The 25836-nt window shown below is 40.7% G+C and overlaps 1 protein-coding gene across 1 annotated transcript in view; it reads left to right on the top strand.

The window, feature by feature from the left end:
• Positions 1–25836, top strand: part of TENM2 (teneurin transmembrane protein 2) — a 526850-nt gene that overhangs the window by 95235 nt on the left and 405779 nt on the right. Inside the window, exon 2 of the mRNA XM_033180356.1 lies at positions 25471–25680. Within this exon, the coding sequence (XP_033036247.1) occupies positions 25471–25680 (210 nt within the window). The remainder of the gene's footprint in view (positions 1–25470; positions 25681–25836) is intronic.

The following is a 25836-nucleotide window of genomic DNA, read 5'->3' as shown; positions in this document are numbered from 1 at the left end:
GGTTTATTTTGGGCCAAACATATTAATCTGTGTCTCATGCAGAGATTAAAGTGATATAAAACTCCAAAGCCTTTTTTATATGTGCTTCCATTCAGTCATATTTTCCCATCTAGTGCTAATTTTTTTTTTTTTTTTTTTTTTTTTTTAACCTAAGTGCAACACTTTACACTTACCCTTTAGATTTCAGTTTGGGTAATTTGGACATATTTGGATTTTCATTATTTTCCAGAATATATGTTCATTCTTCTAGATTTATGTTCCCTACAGATAAGATGACCATTTCTATCCTTATTTGTTTCTCAGCATACATACTGAGCATGCCCAGTAACAGAACCCTGTGATACATCATTAGGAACAAGTAGAGAAATAGACTTCAGTGGGCTACAATGAATGGCTGAGTAGGTCATGAGAGCTGAGTGGGTCATGAGAATTGAATAGGTCATGAGAATTCTTCAAAGTGCTAAATAGTAAATGCATAATAGAGTCGCCATAGATCTTACCCTTCGGTTGAAAACCCAAATGTCCATAATGATCAGTTAGGCAATATGAATGAATGAAGTAAGAGGGCATGGTGGGGCTTGTGGTAAAGTGGAGAGTACATATGTAAATCAAAGTCACTAAAATTCAGTTAAAAGAAACAACACTGTTTTGGAAAATATATATATTTATATACAACATATTATGTATTTATATATTATATATGTATTTATATATTATATATAACATATTATATATTTTGTATATATCTATATATCTTTATATATATGCACACATACATCTATATGCCAAATGAGGCCAGTGGGCTGCCACAGGGCCAACTCTGCTCCAGAGCATAGCATTAGAACCAAGGAATAGACTTGTATGTTTCTACTATGTAGACCCATCCTCTTAATGATTTCTTGGACAGTAATTGCTGAAAAGCTACTGCTGTAAGCACTTTTTCTCCTTGGGTAGTTGTTGAGACATTGGTTCACTCTCTAGTGACTTTTTTCCAGAGCTGACAGTATCAATGTTATTTCCATTTATGGTTGATTTAAAAACTCTCAGAGAGGTTGGTTTCCTGGACAAAAAATTTGGGAGGCTAAACATCTTTCCCACTTCTACCCCTTTCCCAGCCCCCTGCTATGGGTGATCCTGACACTAGATTAGATGGACCACTTAAAGTGGGCTTCTTTCTTTGTTTTTTGTTTTTTAAGCCACATTGTACATTGTGTTAGTTTCCTATTGCTAGTGTAACAGATTACCACAAACTTGGTGGCTTAAGACAATGAAAATGGATTATCTATCTTACAGTTTTGTAAGCGAGAAGTCTAAAAGCAGTCTCATTGGAATAAAATCAAGGTGTCAACAGGATGGCATTTCTTCTGGGGACACTATGGAGAAACTCTTTCCTTGCCTTTTCCAGCTTTTATAAGCTGCCTGCATTCCTTGGTTCATGGCCCCTTCTTCACATCACTCCAACCTCTGCTTCTGTGGTCACATTTCCTAGACCGCTAACCCTCCTGCCCCCCTCTTATCTCCTTATCTCAAAATCTTTAACTTATTACAGCCACAAATTCCTTTTTACCATGTGCACTACTTACCAGAAACAGGAAAAAAAAAGAAAGAAAGAATTATTTTTCCCACTCTCACACTTCTGATCCCTTATTCTGATGAAAAAATAAAATCCTATTATTTTTTTCTCTCTCCATTCACACTCAACACACAGAACACTTCACTCCTGGTTACCATCATGTTCAAGGGTTTCTGCCCACCAGCAACCAGTCAGTTCTCCAGTGGACACCAGCTGGGTGTCCACTACTTCAATTCAATTTTGACACAATCTACCTGGAGGTAGCATTAGATCCCACAGGTTAAGGGCTCAGTCCCTCAAGACTGCTCCCACTTCAGATGTTAATCACAAGTCCCAGGTTGTGATGTGTGCTTCTAAATGACCTAACAGGTTCTGTGAGGCTGTTGCAGAGTGGAGTGAGGGGATTCGTTAAGGAAGGTGATTCCACTAGGACTTAGGTGTACTAGAACAGACTCGGGGCAGAGAGAGAAGACATTGTTCAAAATTTAAATCCTCCCCTGAGTTCAAAATTTAAAATGAGAAATTTTTAAATGAGAAAATTCCTTTTTTTCTCCCACATTTACCCCAGAGATGATGGAACCCAGCTTCTGAGAGTAGGCAAAGCAATAAATATGAAACAGGAAACACTGGTAAATAACTTCCTGGGAACTACTCTGGAGGATGGGGGCTGCAAAGTTAATACTTTCTTGATATTTTGAGGGAAGCTCCCCTCCAAACCACCTGGGCTGTGACAAGAAGGAAAGAAACCTGGACCCTCAACCAGTATCCAAGGGCTGGCTTCATTTTTCCCCCCAGTTAGCTTGCAAGAGTTAATAGTAGCTCTGTAGTGCTGGATCCAGGGATTTGTGTGACGTAGATGAGGTTTGGCATTAAAAATGCTAAATAATTACAACTCTGAATTTTCTCATGTTCATTCACGAAGGTGTAATCTTTCCCACCTAGTAGTATCACTCTGAAGGTGTATGAATCACTAATTATTGCCCTAATCCCAGGAGATAAATTTCTCCAAGGAACCCAGCAACAAAGAGCAAAGCCTTGAAACCTACTTATGAAGAAATGTGTCAGCCCTCTTGGAGATTTTTACTTCCCAACTTGGAAATTATGTTGATTAGAGTAAGTGGAAGCTTAACTGGGGGGTTGTTGATCTGTGTTATCATCTGGGGTGGGAGCGGAGGGGATAAACTGTGAGAGAGCGAGCCAATTTTATCTCAGTTTGTCCTCTGACTCATGAATTCTGAGTCCTGCAATGGAGTTTTTCGTGTTGGAAGAGAAGCTAGATTAATGCTTGTGTGCATAGTCATTGACTTTATAAAAAATCAGATTACAGGCCGAGCGCAGTGGCTCACGCCTATAATCCCAGCACTTTGGGAGGCCGAGGCGGGCGGATCACGAGGTCAGGAGATCGAGACCATCCTCGCTAGCACGGTGAAACCCCGTCTCTACTAAAAATACAAAAAATTAGCCGGGCATTGTGATGGACGCCTGTAGTCCCAGTTACTTGGGAGGCTGAGGCAGGAGAACGGTGTGAACCTGGGAGGCAGAGCTTGCAGTGAGTGGAAATCATGCCACCACACTCCAGTCTGGGCGACAGAGCGAGACACTATCTCAAAAAAAAAAAAAAAAATCAGATTACAAGGAATAAATTTTGCATACATTTATATATGCAAATTTATCATAATCACCAAGGATTTTAAGAAAGACTTCCCATGGTTTCATGGACTATTGAAATATTTGGTAAGCTGAGAAAGGCCTGTTATCCATATCCTTTCTAGATGTTATTCATCTTCTTGTTTTAAGGTATAAAAATTTTCCCTGAAAGCCTCTGATTTGGGCCTTGGATATAACAATACCAGAGCCTGAGGGTAGACTTTTGACTATAAAGAATAAAAAAGTTCCAGGGCTTAAGCTTTGATTGAAGACATTTCTGTCTGTGTGGGAAACAGCAACAGCAAAAAGAAGTCCTGTAGCCAAGACTTGCTTGGGTTTTTCTGCTGAGGACAGCCAGAGATTCCTGCAGCTCTCTTGTTTGGGAGGGAGATGGGGAGGAAGAAAAGGGAATAGGAATGCTGTGTTCCTTCATCTTCCCTTCATTTCTCCCATGTAAAAAAAAAAGTAGCCAAGGAGTTATTGTCTCTTTTAGGAATGTCTCAGACTGTTAGAGTTACATCAATTGATACTGTCTTAATTTACCCTATAATTTTTTTAAAGGAAGAAAGATAATATCAGCTCTTTATTGCCTATGTCTGTACTATAGATGAAATGTGTCACACTCCTTAATTCTCTCCCACATTATCATATCTTTGATAAACTCAATAGAGAACCAGTAGCAGAAGATGCTTGAAATGGTTTTTAAATTATTTCAGAAAGGCTTCCAATTAAGCTATTGGGAAATATGTGTGTATATATATTTGTTAAAATGGTAGGTAGTTGACTTGCTTTTCAACGTTTGTAAGGTTTTCCAAGCTTGAACCACTTAAGTCAAAAGTAGAACTAATAAAAGCACAATTGGACTTAATATATTATGCCAAGATTTACAGTAACAAATTATTGTTTTTCAGCTATGAAGATAGCATTAAGCATATGCCAAGCAATCAGCACATGACTGTAATAGGTTCATGAAGGAAAGGCTTTTTCTAATCGTTTTCAGTGGTGTTTTTCCCAAGACAGCAACAGCTTTTATAAAATGATGGTTATATCTCCTCATTATGGAATCTAATCTCTCCAAAAGACATTCAGCAGCTGCAAAACGCTAGCATCTTTTAGTTGTAAATTGTTTTTTATTATTTATCCCTATTTAACTAAAGAAGAAACGGCCATCAGATGATTTAACAAGACAAGAATTTAGTAGTTTTAACATTTGACAGCACCCAATTGTTAGCCCATGCATTGATCTCTTTAGATCTTGGCTTAATGGTAATTGGTGTGTTTTTGCTTTCATGCCTCTATGTACTGTATAAGCTGCGTATGAGTCTTCCAGAAAGCAAATCTGCATGATCAGCTCTTTTATATTTCTCTTTAGCATGGGATTTGAAGTTGTGTGTACTCATAGAATTTAAGAAATTGCAGAATTAGACAAAAAGGAACACAACCATCCTATTGTGAGTCCAATTTTAATAGTGGGTGTCATTATGAGCTGGATTTGTTACCCACAAAGTGATAGAAGAAATTCAGAAAATGGAAACCTCTGTTTGAGTGATGGGTATTATGATTTACCGGTGTGCATCCCATCCCAAAGGAGGCTCTTCAGTGTGTCACAGTTTTTGGTTCTTAAGAAAGTGATTGGGCTCTATTTGAGACTGTTCTGTGGAATTTAAAAATAACATGGCACTAATGAGTTTTCAAATCACTCCATAGGTAGAACTCTCATGAGACAACCAGCCAATTTAAATAAATAAGGTTCTATGACCCTATGGGAGCTTACAGGGGTGAGACATCCATTTTAATCGAGGCTCAGTTTGAGAAGAGGAAATTTCACTCATAACATACTTTTAAGTGGATTGGCTGCAATGTGATTTTCTGGCGATGTTTCCTTTGTTGCTATTTTAAGGCAAATGTTTATGTTCGTTTACAAGACTTGGCATATTTTACTGGAAAGGTTGAAGCAGTTTCTCCACCAATAATACGGCATGCCTTTCTAGAATGGTCACTCAGAACCAATTAAGCGACAATTTCTTTCCATAGACTGTTGCAATTTGCTTTTCACTTATTCTGTGCAGACTGAAGTTGTATATTCATGGACATTTCCTATGTAAGTTTTAGATTTTCCACTTTGTAGATGGAAATACTTCTTCCAGTTTTGTGATAAAATAACTCAACAACAGCAAAATTCGAGTAAGACTGAAAAAGAAGTCTTATTAAGCCTTACATAAATAGCTGCTTCCCTATCATGAAAACAACTGGGAACATTGTACTGTTGTGAATCTACATTTCTACTTATTCAGTAATTGTACCCCTAGTGCTGTTTACCATTTCATTTGTATTATTTATATATCAACCAAAGGGTATGAACACTAAAAAATAATTTCACATCACCTATCTTCCATTTCTTTTTATTTTAAAAGCCCTGAAGATATAGTTCTCCTATAAATAATGATAAAAACATGCTGTATTAATATTTCAGCAAAGATCTCCATCTACTCACATACTCACAAATAACATATTCTGTAATATATACACATACCCCTCCCTACAAATTAACTGTGCCTGGGGCTTGCAAGAAAATCAGGTCAAGCTAAAGGAGAAATCAGAGAACAAGACCAAAATTAATTTACTACTCTGTGCCACATGTGAATATGAGTTTGTAGGGGGAAAAAAGGGCTTATTTTTTGGACCATCTCTATCCCTCTTTATGTTAAGTACTTTTAACTCTGAGATATGTGCCACGTCTTCTTGCCTGGATGAAGGTGAAAGTTCAACTCTCTCAGCTTAGATTTTTATTAGATTTCGTTAAGTCAGATAAAAGGAACTGCCTACCTTGTCAGTTCTGTTCCAAAATATCTAAAAGCCCTTCCTGTACCTCTTTCTTCCTGGAGGTAAAATTGTGAACACAACCATAATTTGTCTATCTCTCTGAGAAGGGTTTTCCAAGCAACAATTGGCATCATTTTCAAATATTTGGAATGGTTTTCAACCCAGTTATGTCATATATCTTATGCTATGTGTTAAAGCAAGTACATTGCATATGTATGTAAATACGGTAGGAAGGATGCCCCTTTAAATACGTATATTCATGAACCATTTTGGACTCTTTTCTCTCAAACCCACATTAACCCATCAGTCAAACGTATTGGCATTACCTTCAAAATGCATCCAGATTCTGATCTTTGTCACTTTTGTCACTATCACCTTCATCCAAGACTCAGCCCCACTATCTCTGAACTGGATTATTGCAACCACCTTCTAATGGGTCTCCCTGCTTCTACCTCCCTTGGGTTTGTTCTTAACACAATAACAAAGGTGGCTTTGCTAAACCATGTATAGGACCTTGTCACCCTCCCTCAGAACCTTCTATTAGCCTTCCGTCTCACCCAGAGTAAAAGTTAAAGACCTTGCAGTGGCTTCTGAGGCCTCCCTCTTCTCCAGCTCTCATTCCACTCCAGGAGCACTTACCTGCTTGCTGTTCCTGGAATATACCAAAGGTGCAGCCAGCTCAGAGTCTGTGTTGTTTTTATTTCTTGTGCTTCCCTTAGACACCAGCATGGCTCCCTCTCTCACTTCCACCAGGTCCCTGTTCAAATGTTATCTTAACTGGGAGGTCTTCCCTGATGATCTTATATTAAGTATCACCCACCTCTTGACCTCTACTCTACCATTCCCTACTCTCCTTACCTTTCTCTACTTTCCCCTTGAAAACACACACAGATGTGTTGTGTTTACATATGCATATATGTATGCATACATGTATGTTCGTATACATGTGTCTGTAAATATATTTACTTATGTTTAATTTGCTGTTGTTTTTTCCATTGTTTATGTGTTGATTGCCCCCTCTCTACCCTCCAGAACATAAGCTCCAAGGAGGCAAGAACTTTTTGCTTTTTACTTCATAACCTCAGTTTATATAATAGAGCCTGATATGTACTAAACACTCAATATGTGTCGAAAAGATAGAAGGAGGAAGGAAGAAAGAGAGGAAGGAAGGAAGGAAGGAAGGAAGGAAGGAGGAAGGAAGGAAAGAAGGGAGGGAGGGAGGAAAGAAGGAAAGAAGGAAGGAAGGGAAGGAGGGAAGAAGGAAGGGAGGAAAGGAGAGAGGAAGGAAGGAAGGAAGGAAGGAAAAAAGGAAGGAAGTAAGGAAAAAAGGAAGGAAGAAAGGAAGGAAGGGAAAAGGAAAGAAGAAAGAAAGAAAAAAAGAAAGAAAGAAAGAAAGCGAGAAAGCAAGAAAGCAAAAAGAAGAGAGGGAGGGAGGAGGGAAGGGAGGTAGGAGGGAAGGGAGGGAAGAAGGGAAGAATTGTTCAAGAATCTGTTTTCATGGCTGGTCTAGGAACTCTGATGGAAATTCCCTGTTAGTCCTTTTATCTTCCACACAGTCACTTATTTTGACTTCACTTAGGCTGGGTACAAAGTATTTTAGTTTGGTATACACATGCCACCTCTTTGCTTAAATAAACAATGTGATCAGTTTTCTGGGATCATAGGAGAAATAAGTGGGAACACAGAGGCCACCATTCCCGTTTCTGCCTGGACATTGACAAGTCACCCCTACCGCCCCCACTTTGCCAGATGAGCTGAGGAAATGCATCCTTACCTCCCAAGTGAACATTAATTACTGTTTGCACCACGCTTTGAGATCCACAGATGAAAGCAGTTGTAAAAGCAAAAAGGGTTATTATGTTGGGAATGGTTATAGACTCATTTAGCTCTGGAAACCGATCAAGCGGGAATGTTGAATCATGAAACTAAGGTTGGCCAAATATTACACTTGTTATAATTAACTTCAGCTTAAGCTTCAACACAGTGACATGTTTCCTTTAAATAAAGTTAAGTCCTCTAAGGATGCATGAATCTATGTGGATCTCGATTTTCAGCTGGGAATTGAAATTTTTCAGATATGCAGAATGCAGAAAAGCAAATGTGTCTCTGACTTCTGGTGGGGGAGGGTGAATATCTGGGCAGACTGCTTATTTTTGAGACATCTTATAAATAATCCTCTGTCTCCTTTTCCCCACGGGACTGTGAGAGGAATGTTCACAAAATTATGGGGATTTAGGACTGGAACTGAATTTAAAGGGCCTACAATCCTACTTCCCACTGAATGCCAACATTTTCTACAACCTTGCTGACAAGAGCCACTCAAGACTGCTGAAATAATTTCTGGGATGAGGAGCTTGTTACTTTGCAAGCGTGCTGATTCTGATGTTGTTCAACAACTGTTGTTAGAAATATCTCTACATGTGTATCCATTTTTGTCAACAAATATTTATTAATCACTTTCTGTGCACATGTACTCTGTTAGGAACTTTGGGATATGGAAAGATTAAAAACAATGCAGATTCCACAACCACCTAGAGCAGGGCCCTGGCCTAGGAGAGAATCTGAGAGATGGTAGTTATTCAATACATGTGTGTTGATTGAATGAATGAAAGAGTAGATTACATTCTAGCAAGAATGATACAGAACATGCCAAAGAAACCATGATACCAAGTGGAACAAGTATAAAGGAGAGGTATAGATATATGCAAGATTTATCAAGCTGAATTTGGCTCTTTCTCTTGGTTTCTTTCCAAACCAGCTTATAAAAGTCCATTCTGTTTTTTCATGGTACATGGCTAAATTATTTGAGGGTTGCTACAACGTCCTTTACCTCTCTTCCAGGGTTAAGAACTGCAGGGCCTCGAGTCTATTAAATCATTTCTAGTACCCACATCAATCTGAATTTCTTACCCTAGGCAACTCAGTGCCTCAACTAGGCTCTTAAGAGCTCAGCCTAGAATAGAATAGACCAACCAATTCAGATGTAGTCATACAGGCATGCAGTACATTGGGTCTCTCTTTCCTATGATCTGGACATGCTTCCCATACCATCTCATACTGCATAAACTATTTGTTCATGGAGCCCTTCTTTCCTGGGACATGTTTTATCTTGAGAAAACCCAATATTTCAAAAATCATAGTTTGGAAGATAACAGTCTAATGTCATATGTGGGTTGGTTCTATTAGGGGGTTCTAATAAAGCCTGATATGTACTAACGCTCAAAGAATATGTGTTGAAAAGATGGAAGGAGGAAGGAAGAAAGAGAGGAGGAAGGAAGGAAGAAAGGAAGGAAGGGAGGGAGGGAGGGAAAGAGAGAAAGAGATAAAGAAAAAAGAAAGAAAGAGAGAGAGAAAGAAAAAGAAAGAAAGAAAAAGAAAGAAAGAAAGAAAGAAAGAAAGAAAGAAAGAAAGAAAGAAGAAAGAAAGAAAAGAAAGAAGAAAGAAAGAAAGAAGAAAGAAAGAAGAAAAAGAAAGAAAGAAAGAAAAGAAAGGAAGGAAAAGAAAAAAGGGAGGGAGGAAGGAGGGAAGGGATGTCATATGTGGGTTGGTTCTATTAGGGGGTGGGGAGCAGAATAATTGTTTTACACATACTGCTTTAAAATTGTACATTTATAGTCCATTTATATGATTTTCTGTGAAGGCAGATTTTCTTCATCCTTATTTGAATTTTGGGTTTTCTGCTCATCCCCAAACTTAAGTACTGAAGAGCAGTGTTACCTAATAAATAGAGCCTTAGACTCAGGTTACTAACTTACTATGTGGTCCAGGAAAAGCCACATCCTCTTTCTGAATTATGGTTTTGTCATCAGCAAAGTGAAGTGGCTGGTCAGGGATATTATCTAAGGTTCCCTCTAAAGCTAACATTCGATGGACTTTCTCCGTAACTTTCTTTGACTTCATCTAGATCATTCTATGACTTTTGCTAATCTCAGGGACAGAGCTACCAACTATAAAACAATTCTAAACAGACGCATAGCAAAAGCAAGACACAGCAGGTCAACCCAAGCCCCATCTTCTAATGCTCTTTTAGCATGTCAGAACTGCAGAGACTGGGAAGAAAATGTGAACTAAGAGCCACAACAGTCTTTGTTCTGCATCTGTACCATGTGGCAAGTCTTCACAAGAAGAGAAAGAAGCTGGGCATTTTTGCATGTGCGAACCAATGCTGACATTTCTGTCACATCACTTCTACCATGATGGATTTTACAAGTTGGCCACATGAACATGTTTGTTCAGGTCTGACATGGCACATCATTGTATCACCTGACATGCAAACTCCTCACTCACTTCAAGTCTTTCAGCATTTCTACCCTGGTTCATAGTGGCTTCTTTCCTGGCAACTATGATTATTTGAAAACAATGTCAAAATAAATCCGTTCTCATTTTCATCCCTGGCAATCACTCACTTGGCTATGTCTAGTTCAGGGTCTCCGCCCACATCTCTCTTTATTTACTCCTTCCCTCCTTTTTCTCTCTTCTCCATAGATTTTCTCATCTAATGCAAAACGTTCTCAAGAAAGTGGGAAGAGGCCTCTCAGGGTTGTAGGGGGCGGGAGGAGAAAGAACCAACCGTTTCCTAGTGCACAGTACTGTTTCAGTACCACGGAGAGCGGTGCTGGGTGTGGAGACCAGGGAAAAATCTGTCAGCCTTGCGGGTGGTTTTCGGGCACCATTTGGAGCCCCACAGGTGGTGGAAATAACAAACCTCTACAAAGAAGCTTTGCAGTAAGAACTGCTCTCCCCAGAGCCTAAGTGCCAAGCCTTACATCGTCACATGCAAAGAACAGATTGCATCTGGGCCCGGGTGCCCGTCCTAATGTCAGCCCGCTTGGCATTTACCTTCCTTTCCCAGGCTGACCTATGAAGATGGGACAGGCTCTGGGGACATTGTTCTAGCCGTGCAAACGCTGTGGCCATTGTGTCAGCATGGAAGAGCTGCCGGTTCCTTTCCAGCTCAACACTGTAATTTTATCAACTCTGGCTCAGAGAAACCTATATTTATAATGCTAATTAGAAGGGCACACATTTAATTTGAGTGGAAGACTATTTGTATCTCACTGAGCCTGATAGCACAGGGCTCAAGCGACAGCAGTCAGAGGCAAAGCAAGCCTTTCTCCCTTCTCCAAGTATTTGAAACAGGGCTTACTCTTGCCAAACAATTTCTCTGTTGGATTAAAAAGAGAGAGCGAGGGAGAGTGCTGAATATGCTGGAGCTCAGAAAACTTTGTGTTTATCTCCTGCCTGCATAATATATTTCTCTGTGCACTGAGAAAACATGCCTCTTATGTTATCTAATTGTTTCCTGACACATTTAGCAACATTTCACACTCTTTAAAGTGACATTAACATTGCTGACAGTGGAGGTATTTTCATTAGATGGGCTTTGAATTGTAGCCAGGATGCACTGCAGGTCTTCAAATAGGCTTGTAAAAGGTGAGGAAGGCATTATTTATGAAACTAGAGACTTGGCCAACAGTGCCCTGTGGATGTGTATTAATTTTGCTGACTCTAGTCAATTTAGAGTGTGTGTGTGTGTGCGTGCATGCATATGTACATGCATTTGTGCATACACACACACACATACAACAGCAAATTTTTGTGAGCTGAACTAAAACGTCTTCATTATCCAGCAGACCACTAGGCTGTGTTTCATGGAAATTCCCAAAACATCTCTCCATCCACATCTTTTTAGCCATAACTAAGCAATGTGCTATTTCAGACAAAAATCAGTCACTTTGCACCCAATCCTGAGGCTGAGTAGCCATGTGGCTCATGTATATAGGCAGCGTGATCATCACTCTCCCAGTGTAAAGTTAAAACATCCTCCTTGTTTTCTCCCTTCATGCTCCTTTGTGCCCCAAGGCCATTTTTCTGATGCCTTCAGCTGTCTGCCTTGATGCATAGTTTCCCCCAGAGAGTGTCCTAAGTGAGTCTTCAGAGAACAGTACCTTGCAAGCACCTGCCTCTGCGGGGCCTGAAGAGAGATATATGGAGGTTCATTCTGACCTTGATGAAAAAAGTAAGCCACGCTTGGAGAAGGTGGGGAAGATGCAATTCAGGTTGTGAATTTCTGCTAGGACACAACTCACATGGAACCTTGACCCAATTGTTGATCTCCATACTTGTCATGAGAATAGAATAATATTTAGACATTCAAAGCTGAAGAAGAGAACTCACTGCAGATTGTCTAGTCATCTTGACACTGCTACCATTTCCAGTCAGCCTTCCTGCCCTACCCTAGTTAAAATTACTCTTCTCTCTTTGCATCTCCAGCATTGCAATGACTCTGTGTAGTCATACAATGCTTAATTAGAGAGCTCTGAGTTCGTGTCTTGGCTTTGCCCATTACCTACTGTATAACCTTTGTCAAGTCCCATGATCTCTTCAAGACAGTTTGCTCATCTGTAAAATGGGGATAATAATAGTGACTGCTAGATAGTATTGTTGGAAGGATGTTGTAAATTACAAACCATGATGTGCTAAACATACTACCTAGAACATTTGTGAGTGCTCAAGAAATGTTAGTAAATGTTAGTAAATATTAATCTCTTCCATGGCAATATGGGCCCTCTTGTGACTGAGACAATGTCATCACATTTCTTTAAAGTACGGATGCTGGCCAGGCACAGTGACTCATGCCTGTAATCCCAACACTCTGGGAGGCTGAGGCAGCCGAATTGCCTGAGGTCAGGAGTTTGAGACCAGTCTGGACAACATGGTGAAACCCTGTCTCTACTAAAAATCCAAAAATACTAGCCAGGCGTGGTGGTGGGCACCTGTAATCCCAGCTACTTGGGAGACTGAGGCAGGGGAAATGCTTGAACCTGGGAGGCAGAGGTTGCAGTGAGCTGAGATTGTGCCACTACACTCCAGCCTGGATGACAGAGCAAGACGCTGTCTCTAAATAAATAAATAAATAAATATTTAAAAATTACTAGTGTCATTATGTCATAGTACAATAAGATTGCATGTGTTGACTGAGGCCTGCAGAGCATAAGAAGTTTGTTGTGACAAGTAGCTAGCAACTAGGTAGCCACAATAAAGAATCCTGGTCTCGGCTGGGCGCGGTGGCTCAAGCCTGTAATCCCAGCACTTTGGGAGGCCGAGACGGGCGGATCACGAGGTCAGGAGATGGAGACCATCCTGGCGAACATGGTGAAACCTCGTCTCTACTAAAAAATATGAAAAACTAGCCGGGCGAGGTGGCGGGCGCCTGTAGTCCCAGCTACTCGGGAGGCTGAGGGGAGAGAATGGCGTAAACCCGGGAGGCGGAGCTTGCAGTGAGCTGAGATCCGGCCACTGCACTCCAGCCTGGGCGACAGAGCGAGACTCCGTCTCAAAAAAAAAAAAAGAATCCTGGTCTCCTAACTCCTAGCCCAGTACTCTTCCTAATTGTACACTAGTGGGGATTTTTCAGATACAAGGCAATGATGTTCAAACAATTGTTCAGGGAGGGTATAAATCAATGCATATGTTATCCGTGCCCTGACATCTTCCTAACAACCCAGACCTAGTCCTCCTCTCATTTACATTTTCAATTCTAATTTCACAACATTTATATGTCTTTGAGGGGAGCTTTCCATCCTTTATATTGGCTACTGGTGGGTAGAATCCCAAGGCATCTAATCTTTAGCATCTTATCAAGGACCATTCAATGAGGAATGGGTGGGATACTGTGAGCGTGGGCAGCATAGAGATGAAATAGTTTGAGCATCTGCTGCCTAGAGTGCATGTTTTATCTTTGTGGTCCCTAAAGCACATAGCAAAACACGGATTTACAGTTGAGAACTGTTTGCTATCTGCAGACAAAGCCTTTGAAAAGGAAAGCTTCCAATAATGAGAATGAAAACAATTACCGTTTGCAGAGTACTTCACCATTTGCAATGCACTTTCATCTATGTTACTATTTAATCCTCAAAAAGTCCTGTAAGGGGAATAGAACACCTATCTCTTACCTTTTGTAATGCATGATAATAACACATGCCATTTAATTCAGAAAGTTTATAGAAGTGTCTTCTTTAATACATTTAAAACTAGTGAAGTACATTTCCACACATTTCGCTTATCTAGTAGTTGAACACAGAAAAGTTAGATGACTTGCCCAAGGTCTCCCAGAGAATCAGTGGCAGAATCAAGATTTGACCTTCAATCTGTTTCAATGTCAATCACATTGTTACGTCAGCACTTGGTATGTTGTTATTATAAAATCTAATTAAATTATCTGTGCAGTGTGGTATGAGGTCTAAACCCAGCATACCTAGGTTCAAACTCTTCTTCCCAACGAACTTATCCCTTCTGCAGTTCACTTTCTTCATCTTTAAAATGGGAATAAGATTGTACAACCTACTCCCAAAGGGTTTGTGTGAGATTAAATATAATAATATATGTAAAAGGCTTGGAAATAATACCTGGTACATCATAAGAGCTCAGTCAGTCTGAGCAATTGGCAATATTGTTGTTTCTATATACCAGGAACCACAAGAAGTGAACATAAAAATGAGTAAGATGAATTCCTTTGCATCATGGAACATATGTTCTCTAAGGGAGCCTTTTGAAATTGTTTCGGCATCAGCATACAGTTCCTTTTAATCTTTCTCTAGCAGTTCCCACCCCCCCCCAACTAAGCTCTTACAAAACAGATTCTAGGAGGGCAAGAAAACAGCTCAATGTATCTTCTGCATATTACTCAGCACAGACAGACAGCTCAGTAAGTGACAGCATTGCCCACATAGTTTAGCACCTTCGTCTGAAATTGTTGGAAATTGTTGGATTGTCTTGGGTTACATCTCTCAAGTAGCTCCTGAAGGTGAGAAGCTTTCATAATTAGAATGGAATCAAATTTCTCTCTCTCTCTCTCTCTTCTTTTTTTTTTTTTTTTTTTTTTTTTTTTTGTAGTTTCGCTCTGCAGTCCCGGCCAGGGTGGCACAATCAGGGTTCACTGCAGCCTTGGCCTCCTGGGCTCAAGCAGTGTTCCCACCTCAGTCCCCCAAGTAACTAGGAGCACAGGTGCACAGCACCAAGGCTGGCTAATTTTTGTATTTTTTATAGAGATGGGATTTTGCCATGTTGCCCAGGACAGTTTCAAACTCCTAGGCTTAAGTTATCCTCCTGCCTTGACCTCCCAAAGTGCTGGGATTACAGTCGTGAGCCACCATGCCCAGCCTGGAATCAAATTTTATACAACGGTTGCATTCTAAATTTTGAAAATTAACCAAAAAATGTGGTCACACTACCATGCCTGAAAACCCCTTGCTTCTCTTGGAGACTGACACATTGTCTCTTCATAAATTTAACAGTTTTTCCTCCAAGGTTGTGACAGACTGATGTGGCTTCATTTGAGCACCAAGTGAAGTCGTGGCTTAATATTCTAGGCCACTTGACTAACGAAAAAAAAAAAAACATACATTTAAATTCAGAATCAACTCTTCTTAGCAAGATACTTACACACTGAGAGAGATACCCAAAACCTAAGACAACAGCCATAGCAGCCAACAGTGAAGTGAAAGCCATGAGTAGTTGATATACATTCATACATGTTGGTGGAGTAAATTGTTATAATCAACCAATCATAGTGCTATTTATTATGTACAGGCTCTGTACTGGGCGCTAGGATACAAAGATGTGTATAGTGTACAGTCTCTACCCAAAGTCACTCATAGTCTCATGAATGAGCCAGACATTTAGGCAAATACATAGGCTAACAGGTAATAAAAGCAATGATGAAAGTATGTCCTGGGTACCAGTGAGTGAGGTGATCAGAAAAGACTTCTAAAGAAGGTGGTTCTGGAGATGATGAGTCTTTAGAAAGTCTTCAAAAGGTCTCTAGAAAGTCTTTGCCAGCCAGGCATGGTGGCTCATGCCTGTAATCCCAGGACTTTGGAAGACCAAGGTGGGTGGATCACCTGAGGTCAGGAGTTCGAGACCAGCCTGGCCAACATGGTCAAACTTCATCTCTACAAATATACAAAAATTATCTGGATGTGGTGGTGCATGCCTATAATCCTCGCTACTCAGGAGGCTGAGACAGGAGAGTCAGTTGAACCCACGAGGCAGAGGTTGCAGTGAACCGAGATGGTACCACTGCACTCCAGCCTGGGTGACACAGTGAGACTCCATCTCAAAAGAAAAATGGTATTTGCCAACAAAGAGAGAGCACCTTCCATGCACGGGGAGAGATATGAGAAGGGAATGATTCATATTCACCAGGACAGCTATTTTGGCATTTTTAGAGCATAGGGAATGAGGGAGTCTGGCACAAGATAACAGAGTTTAAACTATACTATAGGCAATGGAATGTCTTGGGAAAGTTGAGAGAAGGAACTTGACCTGAGCAAATTTGTGCATTCAGAAAGATGTTGGCTTTTGTATGAAGGGAAGGAACACAGTTAAGCATACCAGTAACTGGAAAGGTAGAACCATAGTCTAGACTATGCTGTCCAACATGGTAGCTACTAGCTGGATGTGGCTATCTAAATGTCACTAAAACTTAATACAATTAAAAATTCCGTTTTTCAATTGTACTAGCCACATTTCAAGTGTCCAATAGCCACATGTACTAAACACTATGGATATAGAACACGCCCATCATCACAATAAGGTCTGCTGGACAGCATCAATCTGGACAACTACACATGACCAACATAATAATGGTTTTCCCTTTGAGAGGATCTGGGGGATGTAATTAAGCTGCATGTGTCAAGCAATTAGAAATGTCTGGTCAGAAAGTATTTGAGGATACATTGCCTTTTGGTAAACAGTGGTGTCACTGCAGTTAAGGTGAGTTTGTGTCTTCGCAAGAGGAAGCTGCAAAGAAACACTGCATTTCACCCCATGAAGACGAAAGGGCTAGCATTAGAAAATTATAGAAATTATTTTAAAAACAGACTCTACTCTCCATCTATAGCCTCATCTATATTTGACACCTTCTGAAGTGCAATGCTGCCAGGAAGATGTGATATATAAACATGCATGTTGTCGGTGAGATATAGTAATGACACCCAAATGCATAGGGTCTCAAACTGTGAAGACAGTTCATGCTTGAGCTCCTCCTGCAAGAGGCCCTTTAACTGGGGCAGGTCCAACAGCATGCCACCCTTCCAGTAAATTATGCATAAGAGCTTGTTCACAATTGGGATAGTTTTGCCAGGGCCATCTGAAAACGATTTGTTTTCAAGAAAATGCTTAACTGGGCTTTCGTGGGTTCAGTGAAGTGTGAGTGAAGAGGGCAATTAGGTCTTCCACTGTAAAAATAAAAACTTCAAGCGAGATGATGTGGAATAGAACAAACCCAGTCAGGCTGATATCGCCTCATTGAGAAGACATAAGAGGTCATAATGAAAATTCCTCAGGTGAGGTTAAATAACCTAAAACTGAGGTGTAACATTCTCCTCTGAATCTCCTGCCTCCATAAAGACCACCCAACCCTCTCTTGTCAAACAGATCTCTCTCACCTCTGGGGAAAAGCATGCTGTAACTTCCCCCAGTGACAATTAGACTTGCTTTGAGGAAATTTTGCCTCTTTCTGACTTAAATTCCCCAATGATACGTTAAGTTAATTTTTGTGGTGTTTTCTTGGGTGGGGGAAAAAGGCTGACTGAATTAAATGTTTTACTTCTAATATCCACCCAATGCTTATAAACTGGAAAAAAGAGCAACTTAAAAATTAGTCATGTAACATAAAGTATACTTATCTAAAGCCATCACACGTGGTAACCCAGGATTTCTCAACCTCAATACTATCGGTATTTGGGGCTGGATAATTCTTTGTTGTGGGAAATTGTCCTGTGCATTATAGGATGTTTAACAGCACCCCGTGCCTACCCACCAGATGCCAGTAGCACCCCAACCAAAAAGTTCCCAGACATTGCCAAATGTCTCCTGGGGGGCAGGATTGCCCCAGTGGAGAATGACTGAGCTAGTCTAACATTAGCACTAAATATTAGCAGCCTGCTATCAGAAATATAGAAGGTAGGTAGGTAGATTTATGTAAATACATAATATTATGTAAATATAAAATATAAATATTAGAGGTAAAATATAAATACATAATATATATCTGTATTTCAAGTTTAAGATGCTGACCAGGTGTGGTGGCTCATGCCTTTAATCCCAGCACTTCGGGAGGCTGAGGTGGGCGGATCACCTGAGGTTAGGAGTTCTAGACCAACCTGGCCAACATGCTGAAACCCAGTCCCTACTAAAAAATACAAATATTAGCTGGGTGTAATGGTGCGTGCCTCTAATCCCAGCTACTCAGGAGGCTGAGGCATGAGAATCACTTGAACCCATGAGGCGGAAATTGCAGTAGCCAAGATTGCACCACTGCACTCCAGCCTGAGTGACAGAGAGTGAGATTCTGTCTCAAAAAAAAAAAAAAAAATCAGATGCTATATTTGTTAGGGATCATTTCACATTCTGCAATAATGATTGATACTACAGTCTCCCTACCTATGGTATAGTCATGTATACACAGCAGGTGCTTGTGAACCAGCTGGAACCAGTAAGCTAAAAGTCTCATTAGCTCCATCTGGGTCCCTTGTCCCTACTGTCTGTCAAACACTGTTCTATGGGTTCTACATATAACATCTCCACCCTTCACAACAACATGTAGAGTGGGTGTTAATATCATCAGAGAGGCTCAGAGAGGTGAACTGAGTTGCTCAGACTCCCAAGTAATAGAGTAAGTGGAAGGGCTCAGTCTGCCGGACTCTGAAGTCCGTGCTCTCTCCATTCCTCCCCTGGGCTTTGGAGGAAGAAAACTGGATGGGCTACAAGGTTGGGGATGAATTACACAGCACAGAGACAGAAAAAAGGCAGGTATAAAGGGAGAAATAAACGTTTGTAAAAGACAATTGGGTATTACATCTGTTGGAGCCCAGGGTTTCATTTGGAGCAGGGTACAAAATGAGAATGGGTTGGGTTTGCTTAATGAAACCAACTCACAGATGAATTTGAGTGTAAGGTGACTCTAGGTTAAGGAATAGCCCATTGTAGTTTATGGCAATACGCAAACCTGAGTTTGAATCTTGGTTCTTACCTTTGGGTATGTTATTCACGCCCCAGAGTCTCTATACTTGTTGAACAACTGACAGTGTGGGTGGTAAGTGTGGAAGGGGTGTAAGCAAAATCACTGAGGCTGGTGTTCAGCACATCAAATAGGCTGAACAGATAAATGTGCTGTGGTTTAACCCACCTTTCCAGTGGTGGTGAATGCAATGAGCTGGAGACAGAGAATCATTGTTATCAGGGCAGCTTGCAGCTTCTGCAGTAGCAGACCTGGCTGCCATGCCCCAGTGCTCCCTCGAAGCCCATGGTGAAGCCTTGGTGAAGAATATCTTGTCACATAGCCCTCTGAAAGCTGCACACGCAGAACTACGCAGACCTTGAAAAACCTGATGCACTTTCCTGAAAAATATTCTTATGGGTCTTAATGGCAAGGAGAACCACATTTTAAAAAATCATTAAATGCAAACAAAAGCAATATCTCAGGTATTGAAAATATTTTTATTTGCATAGAAATAACGTAAATTTTTCTCACTTTTTGACCCCTTCAAACATAGGGGCTTCACAAACCCCAAAGAGTTAGAGAAAAGTAGATACTTTAGTAAAGCATCTGAATAAATAGCAGGTATTAAGAAATATCATTAAGACAACTGTTTAAATCCTCTTGCTTAAATGTAAGTACTTTTGCAATCTCAACTTTAACACAAAAACCATGTTTTTACTAAGTTCTTGAAGTCACAGAGGATTTTTAAGTTTTGACTCAAGTTCTTTTTTCTCTCCTTACAAATTATTTTTTTCTGTGTGAGTGGGGCACCATGATTATTTCCAGGAAGAACCTTCTTTCTGCCCAGGATTAATTACCTCCTCTGGGATGACTTCTATTGTGCATTCCAGAAAAAGACTCATGAGTTTGGGATTCACATCTTATTCATTTGTTAGCACTTTTGTCTAATGTGGAACATAGTCAAATGGACTACTCGAGGCTTGGGCTTTGGAGTCAGATGACCAGGGTTCAAATCCCAGCTGTGCTGCCTGCTAACAGCATGATGTTAGGAAAGTCGGTTTAACTAAGCCTCAGTGTCCTTACCTGTAAATGGGGAGGATAATCTTACTAAGTTCAAAGGAAAGTAGTGAATGTAAAAGAATGTATATATGTGTATATGTGTAGAATACTTAATACTTAGCTCAGTTCTTAGAATAAAGCAAGATCATATATATATAAGTGGTAATGAGGTCATTGAACTTATTATTTTGGATACAATTATTCCTAGTACCTTTTTTGTTACTGTTATCCGAGCATGTCTCTTTGCTTCATCAAATATCCTGACATCTCATCACTACATAAATCAATTATGCATTGCCTACACAGAACATTCTAATGTCTGCTTGCCATTAATCTGTTGAATAAAAAAGAGCCCGTTGTTTTAAGTGAATTTCGGGAATTGATCTGCAACATGCCCTCTGTCATGAATTAGTGAATATATTAAAAAGGGTTGGGCAGAGCAGCAATTTCACTAATAATATTTACTGCTTTGGAGATGGAGAGGAGATTGGTAGCCCTTTGGTCTTGGGGAACTAAGTCAGGATCCAAATTAACTTAAAGAGCAAAATGGTTCTGTAATTAAGACAATGGGAGTTAGAGCACTATGGTTTCAACCACCGGTTGTGTAGGATAAAGTTTTCAGGTATGACTGAAATGGGTGATGAGTGAGGACCTGGAGCATGGTTGTCAAATAAGCACTGTGATCTACTACCTCTCCCCACTCCGTGTCCATGAAATTTCTAATTGATGATTTCACTGTTTCCCACTGAATCCAGGACTTCCTGACAGTCCTTCTCAACACAGCATTCCACACAGCCACTACCAGTCTATCAGAGTTAGCACAAAACGGGCTATCGGTACGTTAATCAGAAAAAAAAAAAAAATCATGAGTTCAAACTATCACTAAATTGTATTCATTTGGAAGCAGATAAATTAGAAAAAGTTGGATTAGTCCCCAAGTTTAAGGTCATGGTTAATCCAATCACACAGATAATTAGTTTGACTTTGATTTACATGGGGATCTTGGAAAACACGTACACACACACCCACACATACACAAGACCATATGAGTTTAATGAAAGACATATTGCTGCCTTTGCCTGTTTCCTTTTGTTTTTTAACAGATCAGTTGAACCTGGTTTTCTGCGCATTGCTGGAGACTATACTCATTCAAAATGGAACTTTCAACATAGTTGGAGAGTCAGATGTTGTACATAAAGTGGGAACCAGGTGAATGCCTATCACCTGGTTACCTGCCCATGCCACACTAAGCATTTCTGTAAGAAATCACGATTTATAAAGTGAGCCTGTAGAAGTTTCAGTTTTCTCCCCGTACTTTGGAACCTGTTTATGTCTGTACAGATGGTCTCTGTCAGTTGGAATAGTCGGGGGGTGACATGTAGCATAAGTGAACAAAACTAGCAAATGACATAGCAGACAGAAAACAGCATACCAGGGCTGGCGTGGTAGTTCACACCTGTAATCCTAGCACTTTGAGAGGCTGAGTCAGGTGGATACTTGAGCTCAGGAGTTCCAGACCAGCCTGGGCAGCATAGTGAAACTCCTTCTATACAAAAAATACAAAAATTAGACAGGCATAGTGGCTTGCATCTGTAATCCCAGCTACTTGTGGGGACTGAGGTGGGAGGATCACTTGAGCCCAGGAGGCGGAGGTTGCAGTGAGCCGAGATCACGCCACTGCACTCCAGCGTGGGCAACAAGCAAGACCATGTCGAAAGAAAGAAAAAGAAAGGAAAAGAAAGAGAGAGAGAGAGAGAAAGGAAAGGAAAGGAAAGGAAAGGAAAGGAAAGGAAAGGAAAGGAAGGAAGGAAGGAAGGAAGGAAGGAAGGAAGGAAGGAAGGAAGGAAGGAAGGAGAGAGAGAGAAAGAAACAAAAGAAAGAAAGCGAGAAAACAGCATACCATTTGCTGGGGGCAGAGCTAGGGACTGAGAAATTTCCCAAGTAATGGTAGGTAACAGCAAGCAGAGTTGAAGGAGCTCCCAAAACATGGGCTTAATGTGGGCAGAAAAAAAACAGGAATCAGACAATTCTGTGATGTGTATTCTCAATACACTGTAGTAACCCCAATGCTTTCATTGTGTTATGACTGCTCTTCTATTGTCTGTATTTGTATAAATTAAAAAGCAGCTCTGTCTGTACTATATGAAACGAATTCATGCTGAACAAAATTTCAAAAAGTTCATGTAAAGAATGATTTCACACAACTATCATATCAGGCTCCTGGAAAATTGCACTTGAACTTCAGTTCCACCTCAGTCACTCAAAGGAATTTAAAAATTGGCTTCCAGCCATCCTTGTTCTTCAACATGCAGTTTCAGATATGCCTCAATAACACAAACTTTAAAGCCTATTGATTGTGAGTTAAAATCTGTTCCTACCAGAGCCTCGCTGCTAAGTGGACGTCAACACCAACTTCACAGTGCCTTGGTTAGGATTCCTCTGAGTTCAGGAGCCTTGAAGAAGGCAGAGGGTAACATTGCTATGAAGGAGCTGCTTTGAACTTTATAACAAAATGACAAGAAAAACTTTGAACTCTGTCAGATGATAGATGCTGTAAACGGTTATTCAAAAAAATGTTTGTTATATGAAATCAGAAGAGTCCCTTGGGATTGGGAGATGGGAACCCGGAAACATGATCTGCCGTAAATCACTCTCCTTCTTTTATGTCACTTCTTCCCTTTTTTCTCACCATGCTGCTGTGTGGGCAAGCATCACGTAGAGTGGTTAGAGGGTGAACTTTGAAATAGTTAGACACAAGTTTGCATCCTGGCCTCTGCTGCTTAACTAGCTATGCAGTTTAATCTCTCTGTGTCTCAGTTTCCTCATGTATAAAATGGGAATGTGTTATTTCATTTTATGGGACTATATAATAATTCTAACCTCAAGGGATTGTTTTGAGGATTAAATGAGATAATACATACAAAGGAACTAGCACAGTAAGTGGCAGATAGTTATTGTGTAAGAAACATCAGCAGTTAAATTATTAATGATAATGATAGTTATTTTGCTTAGAAGGAGACCTGGGGTGGGTGATGTATTGATTAAACATTAGCATTGATTCTGATGAAACTCCAATGTGTTCAGTCTACCTTTTCCAGAATACCCAGCAAGAAAGTCATGCCTTATATGAATCCCAAACAGCCACGAAGGAAGGGAGTTTTTCAAGTCAAACTCCATTTATCAACTGATCAATTTCAGGAATGATTTGTCTCCATTTTTATTCTGTTACTGTGCAGGAGTCCCTAACATTTAAGTTTTAAGGGTATCTCATCTCCTATTACTGCCACCCCCATCCTCAAAAGGGTAATGGGCCGGGGGTTTGATGCCTCTGGTGCTATTCATCCTGTTTTCTCTCACCAGAAGTCACTGTTTTCCTCTTTGGACGTTTGCTCAGGCATCACTTTTCCCAGGAATCCTTATTTCACTGTTAAAAATTGGCTTCCAGCCATCCTTGTTCTTCAACATGCAGTTTGAAGAACACCCCCACTCCTACCTGGCCAGGCTGAAACAAGTGTCCCTTTTCTCTGCCCCCACAGCACCATGTCATTACATGCCACTATTCTGCTTTTTATCATGTGGCACTGAAATGACATATTTACCTGTCTGTCTCCCACTAGACTATAAGCTCTCTGAGGGCAGGGTTGGTGTATTACTTATTTTTGTAGCCTCAAGGTCTAGCAAAATACACATACATTTTATTGAACCAAATGAACCCATAAATAGCATTAAATGTACTGAATAATGAATCAGAAAATACAATTATAAAAGTGACAATAAAAATTGACATTCATTTGAGGTGTCTGCCGATGTCGCTACATCAGCGGTACATCTAAAAGCAGGAACACACAATTCTTCTGTCTCAGATACTTCTTACCCGGGTTGCAACACTCACCTGGTCCTCAAGTTTGCTTTCTCAATGTTCTGTCCTTCCTTCCACACCCCCAGATTTAGGACATATGCCATGGGCTGCTTCTCTTGGCTCATTTTCCTGAACTTCCCAAATGAGCAAACCAGCAGGCAAGCAACTGCAAAGACCCCAAGATGGAAGGATGAAGCAGGCAAAAGTGTAGGTGGTGATTGTCCTCGCCCAGCAATTTGGCTGCCAGGAGCTCCCTGTCATGTGAAAGAGAGGATGCAGCAGCCTGTGTGTGGGAGGACAATTTCTTGACCCAAGGGCAGCTCCATGTCACTGAGCCTTCTGCTGAACTGACTGCTCCTCCTCAAGGCTAGAGAGTCTGTGCTTTTCTTTGTCTGAAAACCACAATCATGGTGTTCCAAAAACCACATAATGAAGAGAGTGGGGATATTGGTCAATTCTTTGGGATGCCAATGCATCACCTTTTCCACCACTCTTCCACTTCTACCTCAAACTAATGAGTCTGGTTTTAGAGTATCTCATTTTTGTTCATTCATTCAGCAGATGCTATTCTTTAGAAAGACATTGGAGATGCAGGGGGTGAATAAAATAAACAAGATGCCTGCATTCAAAGAGTAGTAAGGGCTATGAAGAAATGTAAGCGGAGTAGTTGCCTGGAGCAGGTAGATGGGCAAATTTCAAGGAGGCAAACATGGAAGGGTTGATTGAAGAGAAGAAGTGAGACTGTGAACGTTGGCAAGGTGTTGGGGTGGGGGCTTGGGGGTGGTGTCCGGCATAGAGGGGGCAGGAAGTGTGAAGACTCTAAAGGTGGAATGGCTTGGTGTGTTCAAGCAACAGAAATAAAGATGATCATATTGGCTAGAGACTAAGGGGCCACGTGGAGAGTCATAAGGGTTACTATGAGAGTGAGGTGGGAGAGGCAGCTATGGGCTGGAGTACTCAAGACAGGTAGGTCATCATAAGGAGTTTGGGTTTCTTTCTGCAAGCAATGGGAAGTCATTGGAGGGTGCTAAGCAGGCGAGTGATACAATCTGATTCCTCACCTTAAAATTTCATTCTGGCTGCTGCGGAGATAGGATTGGGACAATGGAGAGTAGGTGGATTATGTGGCAAGAGTGGAAGCAGTGAGACCAGCAAGGAGGTAGCTCAGAGAGAGATAATGAGGACTTAGATTAGGACTATAGCAGAGGCGGTAAAAGAAACTGGATGGTTTCTAGACTGATTTCATTTCAGCTGTGTACATGATATTTTTGCTCATGTCCTTTTTCTGAAATATGCAACTACCTAAAATATGAATTTAGGAGAAACAGCAAACCACTCTTAAAAAAAAAAAAAAAAAAAAAAAAGCACATCTGCAGCATTTCATTTCTTTTTTCTTTTTTTTTTTTTTTATATTTGTATTGTGAGCTGGTTTCAATGTAACTTTCTTGGGATGCTCTCATGACACTCATTGCTGACCTTTGACCCCTCTGTCCTCTTTCCCAGGTCGTCCCATTCCACCTACATCCTCGCCTAGTCTCCTCCCATCTGCTCAGCTGCCTAGCTCCCATAATCCTCCACCAGTTAGCTGCCAGATGCCATTGCTAGACAGCAACACCTCCCATCAAATCATGGACACCAACCCTGATGAGGAATTCTCCCCCAATTCATACCTGCTCAGAGCATGCTCAGGGCCCCAGCAAGCCTCCAGCAGTGGTAAGGAAACTCTGTGGTGTCTGAATGTGTGGTGTTTTGTGAGTGACATTCTTGATTCTCCAGCAAAATGACAACGCTGAAACAAGGGCTGGGGGAAGATGGTGTGGGGAGCATCAAGGTGAAATGCATTTGTCGTTTTGTGGCATGGTATTTTCA

The sequence above is a fragment of the Trachypithecus francoisi genome, unplaced genomic scaffold, assembly GCF_009764315.1.
Source record: "Trachypithecus francoisi isolate TF-2019V2 unplaced genomic scaffold, Tfra_2.0 Lachesis_group2, whole genome shotgun sequence".
NCBI lineage: Eukaryota > Metazoa > Chordata > Mammalia > Primates > Cercopithecidae > Trachypithecus > Trachypithecus francoisi.
The sequence above is the reverse complement of the archived record's forward strand: the minus strand, read 5'-3'. Positions and strand labels throughout refer to the sequence as shown.